This window comes from Mustela putorius, unplaced genomic scaffold (genome assembly GCF_011764305.1).
Source record: "Mustela putorius furo isolate JIRA1106 unplaced genomic scaffold, ASM1176430v1.1 tig00003909_pilon_pilon_pilon, whole genome shotgun sequence".
NCBI lineage: Eukaryota > Metazoa > Chordata > Mammalia > Carnivora > Mustelidae > Mustela > Mustela putorius.
This window is the reverse complement of record NW_025422057.1, coordinates 41895496-41914340: the sequence shown is the minus strand read 5'-3', so window position 1 is coordinate 41914340 and position 18845 is coordinate 41895496. Positions and strand designations below refer to the sequence as shown.

At 57.0% G+C, this 18845-nt stretch overlaps 2 protein-coding genes across 2 annotated transcripts; both read left to right on the top strand.

The window, feature by feature from the left end:
• Positions 1-418: 418 nt before the first annotated feature.
• On the top strand, positions 419-4934 carry SNCG (synuclein gamma). The gene is made up of 5 exons (XM_004765796.3): positions 419-661; positions 1393-1434; positions 1721-1848; positions 4304-4375; positions 4627-4934. The coding sequence occupies exons 1-5, from the start codon at positions 436-438 to the stop codon at positions 4645-4647; spliced, it is 489 nt and encodes a 162-aa protein (XP_004765853.2). The 5' UTR covers positions 419-435; the 3' UTR covers positions 4648-4934.
• Positions 4935-8356: 3422 nt separating this feature from the next.
• On the top strand, positions 8357-10642 carry ADIRF (adipogenesis regulatory factor). The gene is made up of 3 exons (XM_004765797.3): positions 8357-8512; positions 10188-10250; positions 10451-10642. Exons 1-3 carry the CDS (start codon positions 8452-8454, stop codon positions 10555-10557), a joined length of 231 nt encoding a protein of 76 aa, XP_004765854.1. The 5' UTR covers positions 8357-8451; the 3' UTR covers positions 10558-10642.
• Positions 10643-18845: the final 8203 nt, after the last annotated feature.

Genomic DNA, 18845 nt, shown 5'->3' with positions numbered 1-18845 from the left:
GGCTGGTGAGTCACCAGGCAGCCCAGGCTGGTCTGGGAGGTTGGCCACTGCTGCCTGACAGGCCTGTGTGGCTCTGACCCCTGCTCTACCTGGGACACTGGTAGCAAAGGTGCCTCCCCTGCCTGACCCGTTCTGTCCCAGATGGATCAGACACAATAGCCCCAGGCCTGAGAGCCCCCAGCCATTGCTGCCACTGCGGGTGGACGGGGCAGTGGATGAATAAGGGGCAGTGATGGATAAGGACGAGTCCAGTCCCCTGCAGCCCCCCTCCCTGGAGGGCAGGGGGCAGGAGGAGAGGGCTGAGCAACTGAGCTCGGGGAGAGCTGGACCCGGCTGCCCCGCCCTGGGGGAAGGTGAGGGCGGGTCCCCTCCCCCCTCCCTCCCCACCCCGCTGGCCGAGCTCCCAGCAGCCAGCAGCCGCATCATCAATATTTCATGGGCGTCAATAAGAGGCGGCGGGGACGGCGGCTGCAGCAGCATTCTCGCCAGCCCCAGCCACAGCTCTCTGCAAGAATCAACCTCCCTGCCCTGCCCACCACCATGGACGTCTTCAAGAAGGGCTTCTCCATCGCCAAGGAGGGTGTGGTGGGCGCCGTGGAGAAGACCAAGCAAGGGGTGACAGAAGCGGCCGAGAAGACCAAGGAGGGGGTCATGTATGTGGGTGAGTGTGGGCGAAGCAGGGCGTGGCAGGGTGCAGCAGCCGGGAGGCTGGAGGCAGGGATGCCCAGTTTCTGGGGGCCAACCTTATCCCCCAGCTCCAGGGTTGTTGACTCAGGGTCTCCAGGCCCTGGAGCACCCCCATCCTTCTCCAGCCCCCCATTATGTGCTTTGACCTCCTCAGGACCCCAGTGTGTCTGGGGCAAACACACCTGTTTGTGCACATACACACATGTGCACATGCACAGATGCAACCCAGTGTCCCCCAGCCCAGCACTTGCACCCCTGGACTCAGATGAGAAGCCAGGCTGAGCCTACAGCCTCTGTGGGATGAGTGGGCAGGTGTTCATCAACCATATCCTAGATCCCCACCCTGTTCCGAGTGGGGGGCAGGGGAGAGGAGCATGAGCCCCAGTATCCTGTGCAGCCCCACCCCCCTCAGCCCCTCAGAAGCTGGTGACTCAGCTCTGTCCTGTTGCTACTTCCGAGGCCCCGGCCACACCCACGCGGGTCCGGACCCTATGGTCTCTCTCAGCCCTGTCCTGTCCACTTCCCATCCATTCCCTTCCTTCAGACACAGCCGGAAGCATCCTTTGAAGGGACTGCTGGCCCCCGGACACCATCCTAACCCCCTGCTGACCTCACGGCTTGTCCAGCTGTTCTGTATTTGCTCTCACTACCCCCCACCCCTGCAACACCAGGAGGAGTAGGCTGACGCCTCCATTTCCTCCACAGGAGCTAAGACCAAGGAGAATGTTGTGCAGAGTGTGACCTCAGGTGAGGAGCCCAGGACCAGGGGACATGGGGGCTGGGACCTCCAGGGACTGCAACTGGTGCTAAAGCTCCAAGCCCTCCAGACCCTGAGGCTAGACCCTGGGTGGGCCTCCTGATTTCCCCATCGGCATCAGAGCTCCCCAGAGTCAGAGAAAGGGGCAGCCCGGCGCTTCTAGTGGAGCCAGAGTTTTGAGCGCTCTGAGAAAGGGGCTGCTCAGCCTGACTTGGGCAGGCCAGGCCCATGGGGGCAGGGGCAGGAGGACAAAGGCTAGTTGGAGTCCTCTTGCAGTGGCTGAGAAGACCAAGGAGCAGGCCAACGCTGTGAGCGAAGCCGTGGTCACCAGTGTCAACACGGTGGCCATCAAGACGGTGGAGGAGGCAGAGAACATTGCCGTCACCTCCGGAGTGGTTCGAAAGGTGAGATGGGGTCCCAGAGAGGCTGGCTGGTGAGGAGGCATCAGTGCCTCATGACATATAAGGAAGCAGAGACTTAGAGGCTCAGGATGTGTGTGCTTCATTTTTCTCACACCCGTTAATGCCTGGGATCCTCCCAATGACCCTCGTGAGGGGGGCAGCTTGGGGGCCCAACTGGAAAGTGAGGCTCCAAACCACGTCTTCTTGATGCTCAGCATTTGGGAGGTACCACATTTCACCCGTGAAAGCAGGGTCCCATGGGGCCCCGTGTGGTGACAGGCAGCCTCCTAGGCCACAAACACCGGCCTGGAGCTGTGAAGTCACCGCCCACAGGCCTGGTGGCCCGCCTCCCTGCCGGGCCAGTGGGCTACCTTCCCCTCGCAGCAGGAGCAGGGAAGCAGCGCCCCCTTGTGACGAAGCAGGGAGGGTCCTGACCGCGCCCTTTGCCTTCCTTGAGTTTGCGCAAGTGCGTGCGTGCGTGCGTGCATGTGTGTGTGTGTGTGTGTGTGTGTGTGTGTGTGTATGCGTGTGTGCGCGCACGGCCCTGGGTGGCCGGCTGCAGAGAGCACCGGAGCAATCAGGCACTCCCAGGAGGTGGAGGCCCCAGGGATGAGCTGTCCCAGCACCCACCACAAAGCAGGCTCTGCTTGAGACATTTTACACTTACTAACTCATTTAATGGGCCCCAAATCCCCAGTGATGGAGTGTGCAAATGAAGCCCAGAGAGGTTACGTGAGGTGTTCAAGATCCCAGGGCTGGTCCTGGCAGTCCGCAGTTCCCAGGGCAGTTAAGAGTGTGAGGTAGCTGGGGTGGTAGAGAGCCCAGTTTATATGGGGGGCGGGTACAGGCTGTGTGCAGGCACCCAGCAATGAGGATCCCTGCTTTGGGAAATGGAGGGGGCCACCCAGGCACCCACTTTCTGCACCAACACAGGGTTCCCATGTCCTTGGAGTAGGCAACTTCTCCCTGTCCTCACTCCCAGCTCTGCCCTGGCTAGCTGTGTGACCTTGGGAAGCTACTCAACCCCTGGGGACCTCCACTACCTCATCCGTGACACGGGAGGAGGTGGGAGTGCCAGATTTGCTGTGACAATGTATAATTCTGCAGGGAACTTGCCCCACGTGAACCCGTTACTCCCGGATCATGCTGAGCACCCAACAGAGGCAGGTGACTCCATCATTATCATCATCTGGGCAGGACCCACAGGTGCTCTGGGAGACACCAGGCCCCTCCCTCCCAGCGAAAGAGGCCCTTGGCTAGGGCCAGGCTGCCACTGCGTCTCTGAGAGGGAGCCTGGGCCCTTCTCTTTGACTTTGAAGGAGGGCCGGTGAGCCTAGGGAGCCACCCAGGTCTTAGGGTATGGGTGGCTGCCCCAAGAAAGACATTTCCTGGTGACACCTGAAAACCAGTCACAACTGCCCCTCCAGTGAACCATAGAAGGATGTGGCACTGCCTGTCCGACAGCCCTTTCCTTCTGCGGGCCTCATCTACCCACCTTGGGGCAGCAGGACTAGGCAGGGAGCTGCCTACCCTTTGCTTGAAAGGCCTGCCCCAACTCTTGCTGACCAGTTTGGTGCCCCAGTCTACCAAGGATGTCCCAGTGGTAGCACGGACATGGCAGGATCCTCTAAAGGTAGGTGCTAGGACCGGGATCCTGCCTGATCACCCGGTCTGGTTTTGCCCATAGCTGCCACCTTAGGCAAGTGCCTGGCTGGGGATAAGGGAGGAGGAGACAGGAAGTGGGGAAGATTGTATAACCCCTGTTGGCCCAACCACACCAGCTTCAGCCCAGAGGCCATCCAGGAGAGCAGGCAGAGAGAAAGATGCTGCTTGTAGGAGGATGGGCCTGGAGTAAGCCCAAACTGATCCCAAAAGTCCCATTGCTTTAAGCTCTGAGGCCTTGAGCTGGATACTTGGCCTCCCTGGCCTGGAGGTTGCCGTATGAACAACGATGGCATATCCCTCCTCCTGGGGTTACTTGGGAACTAAGTCAGACAAGGGTGTATGATCATGTGATTTGGGGACACTGAGGGTGGGTCAGGCCTCAGGTTTCAGGGCCACAGCCCTCCCCCACCCCACTGCACCACCCTGCCCCCCGACCCAGTCCTCCTCAATGCAGAGGCCCAACCAAGGACAGCCCAGAGACTCTGCTTTAGCTTGGCGGCGGGGTGGGGGGGGCATGTAAAGCTGGGCTCCAGGAGACTTGGTACCCCCAGAAGGCCTCAGCATTGTCGGACAGAGCCCCCACTGTGGGTCTTTACACAAGGCTCTGTCAACTGCCATGGTCTGACTGGTCCTCACACTTCCTTCACCTCCTGCCCTCCATGCACAGCAAGCTGTTGAGGGCTTCTGCTCATCTCTGAGGCCAGGTGGATGAGCCCTGGCTGCAGAGCAGCTGGAGCCTCTGCACACTCCACACGGTCCCACATCCCCTGGGTCCCCCTTTGCTCCCTCCCAGGAGGACCTGGAGCAACCAGCCGCCCCGCAGGAGGACAAGGCAGCCACAGGGGAAGAGGAAGTGGCTGAGGAGGTAAGTGCTGGGCTCCCGGAGGACACTGGGCAAGCCTGCTTCCCTCCCAGGGTCCCCAGATCCCTCAGGACAGCCCCCTTGACCTTCTGCAGCCCCCTCAGCGTAAGTGGGAGGTTCCCTCATGAATGATTCCCTCAGGGTGGAGGGCCAGAGATGACTCCCAGCCCCACCGCACTGGAGGTGAGGGGGTTGGGTGGGGGGCTGCTGGGGGTGGAGCTGGGGTTGTTTGTGAGGGGCACTCTCTCTCCCAGGCCAAGAGTGGAGGAGACTAGAGGGATGCCAGTCCGCCACGGAGACCCCGAGGAAGAGCCCTCTGCCTTGCACCCCACCCCCTCCAGGCACGCGGGGTGCCCAGCGCAGAGCATGACCCGGGTTGCCCATGTTCCCACGCCCACACCTGGCCACCCACAGGCCTGTCCTCCTAAACTGCCTCTGATGCCTTCACTCCCTCACTCCCTTCCTCACAGCCTCCACCCCCTGGTCCTTCTGAACCCACAGATGCTGCTGTGAAATTTTGTTTTTAATGATTCCAAATAAAACTCTAGTCCTCACCCCTGGCCATACGTGCCCATGCTTCTACTCTGTGCTGCCTCATCTGGGAACAGAAGCCAGGCCAGCCTGCTGGTGGGCCTGGGAAGCCGGTCTGGGGCCAGGTACCCTGGGCATTTTGGGAACCTTCTGAGCATAGGCACCGCCTTCAGGGAGCCCACACCGTTGTCTTTTAACATGGAGCGCTTTTGGCTCCCCCAGACAACCTCACAGCCCTCCCTGGAACTGAGGGTAACCCTTAAAGATGTGACGTCCAGGCCCATGGCACGTCCTCTTTGAGTCCCCCAGTGCAAAAAGACATGACCCCATGGCTCCTCCTGCCTGACCCCAGCTGGCTTCAAGCTCCCACCAGCTTGGAGCTGGGCTTTTCCATCCTTTGCCAGAAGTCCTGTCAGGTATCATTAGAAAAGATGACAGCTGAAAAGCAGGAGAGTGAGCCTCCACCCTTTAAAAGTAATAAAAATGAACTCCTCCCAGGCCTGAGCACTTTACCTAATTTAATCCTCAGAACAAACTCTTGGTATGATCCCAGTTTCCCTAAGGAACTGAAGAATGGAGAGGTTAAATAACTTGCCCAAGGGCACAGAGCAAGGAACCTCTGGGACTGGGCAGAGGCCAAAGTTGCCTGGCTCCAGAGCCACCCAGTTAATGACCACACTCTGCTGCAGGACCCTAGACTTCGTGGCCCTGTTTCAAAATAACCTGGGGACCAGGCTGGCAGGTGTCCTACATGAAGGGCTATTGGCATCATGTCCTGGGGCCTTGTTCAGAGGCAATGGAGAGGTTCCTTCCCCTGTGGCACCCAGACAGTTTGGGCTCAGAGCATCTAAGTGACTTGCCCCAAGCCTCCAACCCCAGGTGTCAGAGCTAGAGCTTGAGTCCACCCCCGAATTCAGACACTACCGAGATCACCCCTTTCCCATCCTGCCTCAGTGGTGGGAAGCAGGGGTCAAGGCCAGCCCTGTGGGCTGAGCAGCATTGTAGCCTAGTCTGCTGGCCATGGGCATCCACTGCTGAGGAGGTGGGAAAGGAGCAGGAGGCTGCTGGTCCCGCAGACTCCCAAATCCTACCATGGGAGGAGTGAAAGTTCTAGAGGAGGTTCAGGGCAGTCAGGGGTGTTAATGCTCCTGGACCCAGATGCATGCACAAAGCAGGCCTATGCACGCCTAGGAGCAGTCCACCCGGGGCCTGGGTGTGTCTGAGAGCTTGGCCTTTGAGAGACAGAGAGGAGGAGGGAGTCCCATAAGGTGACAGGGGAAGGAGGACACCTAGACCCAGGCCCCGTGCACCGTGCGTCACCAGCCTCCCAGTGCTCTCTGCCTCTGCCAAAGGAATCTGGCAGGGGCCCTGCTGCTTGACTCCCACCCTAGACACATACTCAGGGCCTGTTCTTGGGGTCAAATGCCAAACATCTAGGTTCACTCTATCCAGGAAGCCTGTTCCCACTGGATGGCACCTATATTGCTCGCAGCCTTCCAAACCCTATAGGGGCGCCTGGGTAGCTCAGCTGGTTAGTTCTTGATCTCAGCTCAGGTCTTAATCTCAGGGTCATCAGTTCAAGCCCTGTGTTGAAATCCACGATGAGCATGAAGCCCACATTAAAAAAATATAGACCCTCTCTTATGTGTTCTGGGCTCCTGCAGTTGCGCCTGGGTTCCCTAGAGGAACAACCGCTCTCTGGATCCCTCTCCTTACCTGAGAATGCCCCCTTGTTGAGGGGCCTCTGCTGAATGTGGGGCAGCCTTCAGCCCACTGAACCTTCACAAGAGCCCTGTGAGGAGATTCTGTTTCCCCCATCCACCCATCAAGGATGGGGCACTAGGGCTCAGAGAGATGGAGTTGGCCCAGGGAGTCCGACTGCAGTGTCTGCTACTTGAAAGACACTCAGCTGCCCCTATCATCACTGGCTTGGGCGCGGCTGTGCCTCCCACAGAGGCTGCTGCCTCCCTGTCTTATTCTCGTCCACTGGGACCTGCACCAAAGAGCATTAACAGCCAGCCATGAGCTAACTGCTGTGGTGAAAAGATCTTTGTGGCTAAAAGGCCTGGTGCTACTGGTGGGAATTCAGGAAGACATGGGCAAGGCTGGGCTCCGCGGGGTTCCCTAGGCAGCGAGAAGGCAGCTCCTGCCACACCTTTGTGCTCTGGGCTTGGCTGGGCTTAAGGCCAGGAGGAGAGGGCGTGGTGGCCACTTGGTTCTTCTGTCATTGGTGTCCCCTCCCCCCATCTGAACTCAGTGCCTGTCCTCCTACTTGCCCGGGGTTGACCTCACCTCCATTAATCCATTCTCATTGTGTGTGATCGAGCCCACTTCCAGACAGTCCACACGGTGGCTGACACTCTACGGTTTACCCCCCAGCCTCTCCCCACAGCTACCTCCTCCCTAAAACATTAGGGGCTGGGCATGGGCCAGCCGAGGGGACCTGGGTATGCAGGGTCTTCCCAGGGCTCCAGAATATGGAAGACTCCCACACCACCCCGGAAAGCAAGCACTAGAGAGTCCAGCAGCCACACCAAGATGCACAAGCCCAGCACGATGGTGGCCTCTAAGCTCCACAGGTTGGCTCTGGAGTGGGAGAACGTGGGACAGGGTGGAGGCCCGACCAGCACACTTGAATGCCAGGGGCTCATGCCTTTTGGGTTATTTTGCTGTTCTCAGGATTTGTGGCTCCACCACTGGTGCATGGGCCTCTAACCCCACTCCCAGTGCCCCTGGGTCATCACCACATCCAGTGTGCACCCCATCCTGGGAAAGGTGACCTCATTGATCTGAGGCTCAGCCACTCCCTTCTTTGCTGTGTGGCTTGGGGAGATTCCCTGCCCTCTCTGAACTTTGCCTCCGGCCCACTCGGAGGGCTTTGGTCACCTAAGGAAGCCATCTCCTTGCCTGGGCTGGGCACACACAGCGCCTCTTTCCGTTGTTCCCCCTCCACCTTGGGCTGCTTGCTCCCTGAGTCTCTCCCCTCTGTGCCTGCCTGGTCCCAGTGGCAGCAGTCTGCAGTGTCCTGGCCAGTGTGTGGGGACAGCCAGCTTGGTGGTTGTTGGGGTCTTAGAGTTTGCAGTCCACTGTCGCAGATTCGAGTCCCGGCCATTCAAGTCTGGGTGAGACCAAACGCGCCCTCTGTGTCTCAGTTTCTTCCTATAAACTGCTGATAACACCAATTTCATGAAGTTGTTGAAGGGGGTCAGGCGCCCCCCTTCTATTCCGGCCCATCTCTGGACCCCGACCCAATCCCTCTGCAGCCCCTCTTCCCTGTTCAGACCCTGGTGGGGACGGCCGCCTTCTCATCGCCACCGGCCCGAGGACGGGAGGTGCTCTCGGGTTGGTGGAGCCTGGAGCAGGGCTGGGTCGGTCTCTGGAGCTTGTCTGCCGGGAAACGCCCCGCGCCCCACCTTCCCCGCCCCGCGGAGGGCGGGCCGGCCCTGGGGCGCCTTAAAAACCAGAGCCCGCTCTCGGGTCGCCGCAAGGTGAACAAGATTTAACATCGCTGCCGCTACCTTAGACGACCTCGCGGACCCCCCGCAGCCATGGCCAGCAAGGGCTTGCAGGACCTGAAGCAGCAAGTGCAGGGGGCGGCCCAGGAAGCGGGTGAGGACAGCGCGCGACCCGGGGCACATGCAGCGGAGGCAGAAGCCCTGGGTCGCGCATCAAGTCGGTGGGCGGTTCCGGCTGGGGAGAGCCCTCCTCTGAGATGCAGGGACGGGGCCGACGCCCACCCAGGGGATGAAGCCTTGAGGCAGATGGGGGAACAGCGGTGCCCGAGGGTTCGTGGTCCGATTTGGGCATTGCCAGGGGCCAATATGAGGAGGCTGAATGGCGGGGACCGGGCCCACCCCGATCCCGAGCGGCCCCACCTCAGTCCTTAGGGGAGGGTAGAGGTCCATGGAGAAAGCCCGCTGCGCACCCCGAAATCCACCTCTGCCTGCTGGGGTCTCAGAGGAGCACTGGACCGGATGGGATGGTGGAGGCGGCTTCCCCCCCACCCCCATTGTTTTGCGCCCCCTTACTTCCCCCGCCCCCACACAGGAAAAATAATCGTTTCCAAGTTCTCACCCAGAGGAACTCCCCACTCTCACCCCACAGGGCAGGTCCCAGCCTTGTTTCTCCGCCTCCAGTTCTTTTCTCCTCGGACCTGAGGTTATGCAGCTGGGGTGGGGTAGGGTAGGCTGGGGCTAGAGAATGTGAGGAGACCCCTGGGCCCACCAGCTGCAGCTCTTCCAGTCCCAGGGCAGCCTCCCTCGGGACTCTGGTTCCCAGTCTGTCCTGCACATATCCCACTCAACAGACAAAACTCACACTAACTCCCTCCATCACCAGTGCCCCAGGGAACTCCCACGGTTGTTCCCCTGAAATTAAAATGCTACCAGGAAGCCTATCTATAGGACCCTTCCTTCTGGGCCTCACTTTCCCCATCTGTAAGTTGGGTGCAAAGGCTCATTCTCTGTGGCCCTGACTGGTTCTGTCATATAAGGCCCCAAGTGGGACAGGAAGGGGGTGCTTTGTGAGCCACAGACCCAGGGCCTGCCTGACCCCGTTACACCTCCCTGGCCCAGGGTCTGAGTAAAGCAGGTTCTTTCCTGTTCAGCAGCAAGGATGTCAGATCACCCAGCAGGTGGGACCCATTTGAGGTCCTGGAAGCCATGTTCACCATGGGCACAAACTCTGGCCCAGAGGACATGGCCTGACCTTGGAAGTGTCACCTCCTCTCTGGACTTCCATTTCCTAATGCCTTAAGTTGCCTGCCCACGGAGGCACTACTAGCATCACTGCTTGTGACGAGGTGAGGCACAGGAGAGGTTGAGGCACAGGAGGGAAGACGCGGTGAGAGGGCCTCTTGCAAAAGTAGACTCCCGTGCACTCCAGGTGGGAAATCAGGCATCTGGGCCAGGCTTCTGGAGGAGACATTGTGAAAGGGGGACATGGTTCTTCTTGGGCCATGCCCAGGAGCAGCAGAAGACCAGATGCCAGCTCCAGCCTCTGTTGGGATATTTTCTCTGCAGTCCTGGAGTTGGGAAGAGAAGCAGACCAGAGGGGAGGAGCCTAGAGTTATAAATAACTAAGAACACCCTAGAGGCATGGAAAGGGCTCCTTGCCTAGCTGGGTGGCTGGTCTTAGTCAAAAGACTTCACTTCCCTTGGGCCTGTAGGACAGACAGACTACTCCAAAGGACAGATCGGGGCCGGGGTGGGGGAGTAGCAATGGTGGGGTCCCTGTGGTCAGCAGTGTCTCAATATGGGCTAAAGGCCACATCTCTCTGTTTCAGTGACTGCGGCAGGAGCATCGGCCCAGCAAGTGGTGGATCAGGCCACAGAAGCAGGGCAGAAAGGTCTGGTGTGCTGGTGGGCAGGAGGGTGGGCAGCCCCCGCACACTCCCCCCCCTCCCCATTCAGCCCTCACCCAGAGATATCCTCTCCTTCAGAGCCCCTCTGCCCACACTGCTTCCTGGGGATGGAGATCCAGGCTAATCCTACAGGGCTCTGGTTCCCAGGGCCTCGCCCTCATCTGCTTTCTCCTTTCCTTCCCCAGCCATGGACCAGGTGGCCAAGACCACCCAGGAAACTATCGACAAGACTGCTAACCAGGCCTCCGAGACTTTCTCAGGTTTTGGGAAAAAATTAGGCTTCATGAAATAACAGCATGGAGACATATATGCCTCCTTCCAGGCTCTCAGCTCTGGCAGGCCCTTGGCCTGCTGCCTTATTAAAGTACTTGTTCCTACCTTGTGTCCACTTCATGCTTCCCCACAAGCTGGGCCCAGTCCTCTGTCGCCTAGAGCTGAGCCCCCGTATCCAGAAACCCAGCCTGGACATCCAGAGTTCTGGCATTCCAAATTGGGAAACCCAGGCAGACTGTCCGAGAATTCTTTTCCCATGGTCTCAACAGCAAATGCAGACGCTCCCTTATCCGAAGTTCAACGACATATCTGTGCCTCTGGCTCTCTTCAGGAGCCACCCCATGCCCCATTCTCAAACCGTTCCCCCAGCTTCGGGAACCCCGCCCCTCCTGGGAGGGGATGTTGGGTCCCTAGATGCTCGAGGGGCTCAGCTCCGGGTGGGGGGCGAGGGACTCCAAGGGCTGGGGCTTCGGGAACCTCTCCCTGAGACCTGCTCCTGGAGGCTGGGAGAACCAAGGCATCCCAGGGCTGGGCGCCTTCGAGGACAACAAGGAGTCGCAGGAGTGGGATTTCCGTTCCCCCCTACCGCGGGGTGTTTGTGCGCCGGCCCCACCCGGCGATGAGTCACCGGGCACGACCGGGAAGGCTGGGACGCGTTCCGACCAGCCACGCCCGGCAGGCTGGACTGGAGAGCGTTCCGCGCGGCCGCCGGGGCAGCCCCGCCCACGAAACGCCCCCGGAGGAGGAGCAGGGACGCACGGGGCGGTGCACGTGGCGGTGAAGTGGGGGACCCGGCAAGTATGCGTGCGTGCGCGCGCGACCCGGCTCGCGAGCACCCGGACCCGCTGGGACACTTCAGGACTTTCCGTTCGGGGACGGAGACTGGCCTTTTCGTCCCGCAGGGCCCTAGGAGGATTAGACTTCCCGCAAAGTTCGTCTCCCCCCCCCCCATTCCAGCACGTGTCCACGCACGCGACACCAGCCCTGGGTGACTCACAGTTGCCACAGGATAAGGCGCGGCCCTGGCGCCGGGCGCTGGCGGCCCCCTTCATCCGGACCCACTGCCACACCTCGGCTGCTGACGCGGTCTGCCCCTTCCCCACCTTCGCGTCTTTGCACACGTTATTCCCTCCTCCCGGAAGACGAGCGCATAGGTAGCCAAGCCTTTTCCATTCAAAAATATTGATTACGCTTTCTAGTTCGGGGGAGTTAAGAGGGAGAAGATGAGTCTGTCCTTCCTGCGTTGACTCAAGACCGGCTTCGGCAGGCAGGGAGCAGCGCTGTCGTGGGGTGCCCCGCCCTGGCCCAGATCTCTCTCTGGGTGCAGCTCTGCTCAAGTGACCTTTCTCTTCTCCCATCTGGGATCCCAACCAAGGGTGGGACAGGACTTCTCCCTCTCACCGTCAGCATCTCCCAGCCCTACCCCAGGGCCAAGCCCTGTTCACTCTTGTTTTCTGGTTTGCTGACTGTACCCAAAAGAATGCTTCACCTAATTTGCAAAATGGGCCAAGGCTGCTCCCTCTGGCCCAAAGGGAAGGTCCTCAAAAAGAGCCCCAGCCCCCAGGTGGGTGCCAAGGTCAGGAGAGACCGTCTTGGGCCACAACTGGGGGGAGGCCAGAGGGGCTGGATTGGCAGAGCCCTCACATCTTTTCTGGTGTGCTCCCTTCCGGTGGTGACTCAGAAATCCCCAGGGCCCCAGCAATCCCTCTTTATCCAGTGCTCCTCAAGAAATTGCCTTAAGAATGGGTGTGGGACACAGCTCTGGCTAAGAAGAGGGGAGATCACATCTGGGGGCCAAGGAGCTTTGAGGAAAGATTTTCCATCCTCAAGAAAAAAGAGAGAGAGAGACAAAAGAAGAAAGAGTCCTTCATCTTCCACTGGACATTTTTTTGTGGCTGGAAATGATGCTTGGAACTGTGGTGGCCACTTGTAACCAAAGGAGGAAGAAGCTTGAGGAAAAGCCAGCTTGCTAATAAGGGCCGAGCAGAAATATAGAAAGAAACTGGGTCCCAAGTTACTTTATTCAGTTCCTAAATTAACAATTTTTGAGCTGCCACATGCTAGCAAGAGGGAGGATTCGGCTTCCCATGGTATTTTTTTTTTTTTTAAGATTTTATTTATTTATCCGACGGAGAGAGAGGGAGAGATCACAAGTACACAGAGAGGCAGGCAGAGAGAGAGGGGGAAGCAGACTCCCCACTCTGCAGAGAGCCTGATGCGGGGCTCGACCCCAGGACCCTGAGACCATGACCCGAGCCGAAGGCAGGTGCTTAACCCACTGAGCCACCCAGGCACCCCTTCCCATGGTATTTGAGCCACGGTGAATGAGGTTTTTCTTTTGCAAGCAAAAGCTTCAGTCCCCATGTTACCTGGATGCCAGCATCCTGCTGGCCTCACCTACCTCTCCAGCCTCCTCACTCAACACCCTGTCCCTCTTTGCCTCAGCCACATTGACCTTTTCACATTTTCCTTGACATCATGCTCCTGCTCACCCTAGGGTCTTGGCATGTGCTGTATTTTTCTACCTGGAATGCTCTCCATCCTCCCCCACAAACTAGTCTCATCTAGAGCGCCTACCCTTCATCCTTCAGGATGCCCTGTCCACCCTCCAATACACACATACACACACACACACACTCAGAATGGGTCCAGCCATCACTGATACACTCACAGCCCTCCTGTACTCCCTCTCCACAGTTATATTCTAACGAGTCCTTTCCTGTGTGCATCTTTGTGATGGTTGTCCATGGGGCTGCAACCAAGTCCCTTCTACTGATGAGTGCACACCCAGTGCCTAGAGTAGTGCTCGGGAACATTTGCTAAATGAACACAGCTGTGACTGTCCTTTGGTTCTCCTACCAGATAACAGTGAGTTTGCATATTGTCACATTCACCATGGGTGCCATTATTGTATGCGGCCCTTTCCACACTCTTCCTGCCCCATGAAGCTAGCCCTCCCATGGCACCAGGCAAATGCTTGTTTCTGTGTGCCTCTGTTCTCCCCAACACTGTGAGCCCTGGGGGTGGAAGTGGAGGCAAGGCCAAGTTTGACTTGGTTTTGCTCAACGTCTGGGACACAGGGAGCACAGTACCAGGGGAGGCCACAGGAGCCTATAGGAGCCCAGGCCTATCTCCGTGAGGTTCATGAAGCTAGCTGAACCCAGGCTGGCTGAAGAGGAGAAGGCTGTGGCCATCTATTGGGTATTGGTCAAGGCTCCAAAGATCAGTTCTCCCATCAGCAATTCCCCCAGATAATTCTTGATTCTCCAGATTCCAGTTCCTCAACTAGACAAACACAAGGTCACTAACATTACATATTGTTTCCCTTGGACTTCTCAGTTCTGATTCCTGTCAAGTTATAAACTACATAAGAGACAAGGAGCAGGGTTTTCTATTTTGACTTTCTCTCTCTTTATTTTATTTTATTTTTTTAAGATTGATTTATTTATTTTAGAGAGAAAGAGATCTTGCATGCACCTGAGCAGGAGAGGCAGAGGGAGAGAGAGAGAAAGGGAGGCAAACTCACTGCTGAGCACAGAACCCAACGACATGGGGCTTGATCCCACGACCCTGAGATCAGCACCTGAGCAGAAATCAAGAGTCAAAGGCTTAACCGACTGAGCCACCCAGGTGCCCCTATTTTTCACTTTCCAACCCCATTCTCTCTCTCTTTTTGGTTGTTATTTCTCTCTACTTTTTGAAATATTTACATTCCATTCCTCTACTCTGAGCCACACCTTTGTTTTGCCTTAGATCTGCAACTGAAGATATTAAAATCTCTCTGCCATTCTTTTTGCTAAAATATTTTTGCTATCCATTGGTTGGTTGGAGTTAGTCCTCTAGAAGGTTCCTCAAGAATGAAATATTTACAGATAAAGTGGGAAGACATCTCGGATCTGAGCTCACAATTGCTATAGCTACGCCCCTCGGGTTATTGCAATGGGCCCATGAAGATTCATTGTGTTCTATATTTGTGTACAGCATTTTCTATTTTTAAAAAAGTTAGGGGCGCCTGGGTGGTTCGGTTGGTTAAGTGACTGCCTTCAGCTCAGGTCATGATACCAGAGTCCTGGGATCGAGTCCCGCATCGGGCTTCCAGCTCCACGGGGAGTGTTTCTCCCTCTGACCTCAGCTCTCATGCTCTCTCTCACTCTCTCTTTCAAATAAATAAATAAAATATATTTTTTTAAAAAGTTAGAAAGTTAAAATTAAAACTTTATTATTCTTATTTCATTAGACAATATTATTTTGTTAATTAACTTAAATTTTTATTTAGCTAAATATGCTAATATCAGTTCCTCCCTTCTGATCATTGTATTGTGGTTGTGTGAGACGCAAACATCCACAAGGGAAGGCTGGGGAGGAAGATAGAGAAACCTCCCTATTCATTGTAAAGCCCTTGTATTTATGACATTGGAGGCTGTCGGGAATCCAGAGTTCAGATCTGAAGTAGAACTTCCCAGGCATCAGTGGGACATTCTCATGGAGAGGGTCGGGCCGGGGACTCACCCAGGTTCTGCTGTTCAGGAGACTGGCCTTCCTTCATGTAAGTGTTGGGCTCCCTTCGTAGCCGTGAACCGAACTAACTTCAAGAAGGTTCTATAGGCAGCCTTCTTTTCCCAGTTGTGGCCTCCAGGGATTCAGCTCTTGCCTTTCCAAGGGCTCTCTTGTCTCTTGGAAGGTGGTCCTCTTTTAGAGAAGCCCCTCTGGAATTCCTTGGGCTTATTCCACGTCTTTCTTCAGCTCCTCAGGTTCAAGTTCTGTCCCAAAGAGTTCTCACTCAGAGGGCCATCTCAGACCGGAAGTGAGTGTTGCTGGCAAAGTCTGAGACGCCTGCTACCCAGGCCCTTCCCCATCCCCTGCTCTTCGGTACTGGCCTGTCTCCCCCCTGGGTTCACCTGCTTCTGGATTTGCATGGTTTCCCAATCCCAATCTCCTGATTTCTCTGAAATTAAGTTTGACCTGTGGGTGTTGGTGAAGGCCTGCCTTTGTCCTCCTCCTCCTCCATATGGTTTCAAGGAGGAGAAATGGGACTATCCGGAATTAAGCTGCTGCCTTGTTTCCTGCAGACCCAGCAGGCTGGCAGGCTGAGCTGGTGCTGTGTTTACAGAGAATCTGTATCCACTCTTCACCTGCTCCTCCCTGCCCTCGCCCTGGGAACCTGCCCTCGTGAGCTGCATCACCAGGGCTCCCGCGGCCTCAGCCCCAGTTAGGTTCAGCCAGTGGGGGATGGATCGGGAGAGCAGGGAGGGCGAGGAGAAGTATTTATCCCTCCTGCGCCCTCCTTGCTTGGCATGGTTTGGCAGAGGCTGTGTTCCTCTGCTGCTGCTCCTTGTCTGATCTTCTCCTAAAGCCGCAGCTCTCCTTGGCGTCTGTACGGGCTCTCCTTTGCCCCTCCCGGGCCCAGGGAGGTAACCGCTCTCGCTATTACAGCTCCCTGGGCACCTTGCCATCTTTTGCTGTTCTCTTAAATCTGCCCACAGCTTTGTGGGCATCAGATACCCCTTTGAGGTGCCCTCCGCTTTCCACCGGAACCTGGACTGTCAGCCATGGATGTGTAATGTTGACATGCCAAGGAAGTCCTCTGCTGGCCCACAGACCGTCGCTAGGAGTCTGGATTTGGTTCCCTGTAACCGGAAGGGGTTGGTGTGCGCAGGGTCCGTAGGCTGAGTCTATCCTGTGAGCTCAAATCCAGGAAGCAGAAGGAGGACAGGTGGCCGTGACACTTGACATTCGTGACATCTGCAGTACAGCTCACATGAGTCGTCCTGCTTTGGACACAAGATAGCCCCAAGTATTGGAGTACTTAAAATCAACATTCTTTGTTATTATTTTTCAGAACCGGTCATTGTTAAGTTGGCAAATTGTTATTTGAAAAATTAGCTCTGTGACTTGGTGACGCAGCCAGGGGGTTCTTTGCCAAACTGGGTTGCTGAGCACATTCCACTTGTAGGATTAGTAGGCTCCACCGGAGGCCTGAGTGTCCAGTCCCGATGGCTGGGCTTCACCTTTTGACTCAGGACAGGCTGCCAGGTGCCTGTGTTTAAGGGCTGCTCCATGGGGGCCCAGTGTGAGTCAGGCCTCTTCCAAGACTTGGGATGATTCTCTCCTGAGTCGTCTTCCACCTCATGGAGGCAGTGAGGTTGCTCCCCGCAGGAGCTGCTTGAGCTCAGCCCCTCCCACCAGCATCCAGCCCTGGTCAGAGGGTCTTGCACGGGGTGGGCTGGGAGAACAGGGAGCTGGTCACAGCTAGAGCTGGAAGACTAAGGGGGGTTGGATCTGGGCCAGAGCACCAAGGTCCAGGGCCCCAGGCTGGTCCTGTGCAGCTTGGCCTCTTCAGGCCCCTTGCTTTCTCCCTGCTAGGTATTAGGGATCTTTGTCTGGACCTAACCTTGCCAGCAGATCTGGGGCCATAATGTGTTGTCACTGGAGTCAGCGTGCTCATACCTGGGCAGTACAGGGTCTCAGGGGGCAGGCAGGGTGATGTGGCAAGGGCAACAGTAGCCTGACAGTGGAAGAAAAGTGTATCCAGAAGCTGTGCTGGGCTGAGCTCGGGACTGGCACTGGGACCAAAGTCCTGCTGAGGGGCTGAGCCCTAACAAGGGCCTATTGAGGGGCAAGTGAGCTCCTGAGGAGATGGAGAGGAGTACCCTAGCATGGGCACAGGTAGGAAGGGGTCTGTAGAGTCTGGGAGCCATTCCACCATGCTGAGTGACACCACCATCCTGTCAGGGGATCAGGCACAGTGAGGACCCCTGTGGGCCTGGGGACCCACACAACCTCAGAGGAAGAGGGTTTGATGGGTCCAAGGAAATTCCTGTGGGTCTCTCAGCCCGATTCCCACCAGGTGTGTCCTGGAAGCTGCCCTCCAACCCCCACTGCCAACTCAGCAGTGCTGCCTGAGCAGAACATTCTGGTATTTGGCTGTGGTAAGGGGTGAATGGAGTCTCGGGGACCTATTTAAGCTCCAGAGCCCCTCACTTCACAGCCTCTTGTGAGTCTACAAGTTCACACAGGGCCATCTGTAACACTTGCAAGAGTAGTAGTATTATGTTTTTTCCCTCAAAGAGGGCCTCTCCAAGTTGTTTAAGACCCAAACACTCCTGCCAGCGGAGAATGACAGGTGGTTGCTATGACCCTGTGACCCAGAGTTTCTGCTGCCACAATACTCCCTCCCTCCCGGGGGTGCTGGTCACAGCTTGGGGCTTCCTAACACCAATCAGGAATGTGGGAAGGCCTCAGCCCCATAACACCCAGGCTGTGAGGGCCCCAGATCGGATAAACACTAATTAGGGCTCACCACACCCTCCTGAAAAGCTCTGAGGGCTGAGAGAGCAGGCAAGTGGGGAGGCGGCTTCAGACTCCTGCCCTAGGCCTGGATGGCATGAACAGGGACTTGGGAGGACTTTTCTTCCATGACCCCTGGCCATTGGGGTCACACTCCCCAGTCCTCTGCTCCCTCTACTCTTTGTTCCACCCACTGGTCAGTCAGGGCTCACTGCCAAGCACATCAATGACAAGGGGGAGGGAATAGAAGTTTAGCAAGAGCTTGCACACATGACCCTACCGACTGTCAGTGACATGGCCAGGAAGGCATGGCTGTCCCCATTCTACACATGAGGAAACTGAGGCTCAGGTTGGGCCAATGACTAAAGGGTATGGCACAAGGCATGTGGCTTGAGGCATCTCTCCCCATCCTGAATAACTAGGGAGGCAGCCTGGTCCCTTGAGCATGTGATGTATCAGGAGCTGGTGGAGTGGCTTTCTGGAATTCTGGCTAGGGCCACCAGACACACCTCCCCTAGTGGTGGTGGGGTCCTCCCTCTACTCTTCTAGGACCTCCTGGGGGACACTGGGCCTCTGCAAGAAGCCAGGCCCCAAGCTGCAGGGATGGCCAGGCTCCCTCCTGGGCTAGTTGCTCCCGTTTGGCTGTTCAGGTGCTCAGGTGCTCCTGTGAGCGAGAAGCAGCTGACGGCAAGCCAGGGGTGACTGTGTTTCTGGTTAATGCTACATCCTCCTCAGCCTAGGGCAAGGTACCATGATGAGGCCCCTACCCCTCACCCCTCAAATTTCTAGTGAAAGCTGCAGAGACTGCGTAGCTGAGGTCTTGGGGTCCAGTGGCCACCACTTCACTTGTGTTCCTGGCCTGAGCAGCCATCTAGGTCCCCAGGTCCCCAGGCTCTCAAGCCCCTAACTAGGCCACCCTGGGGAACCTGAACAGCAGGCTGGAAATCCTAGGTCTTGTCTGGGAGTGCACCAGTGCCAGGGATGTGGGAAGCTCAAAACTCAGGGGGCTGGCAGGGGTCC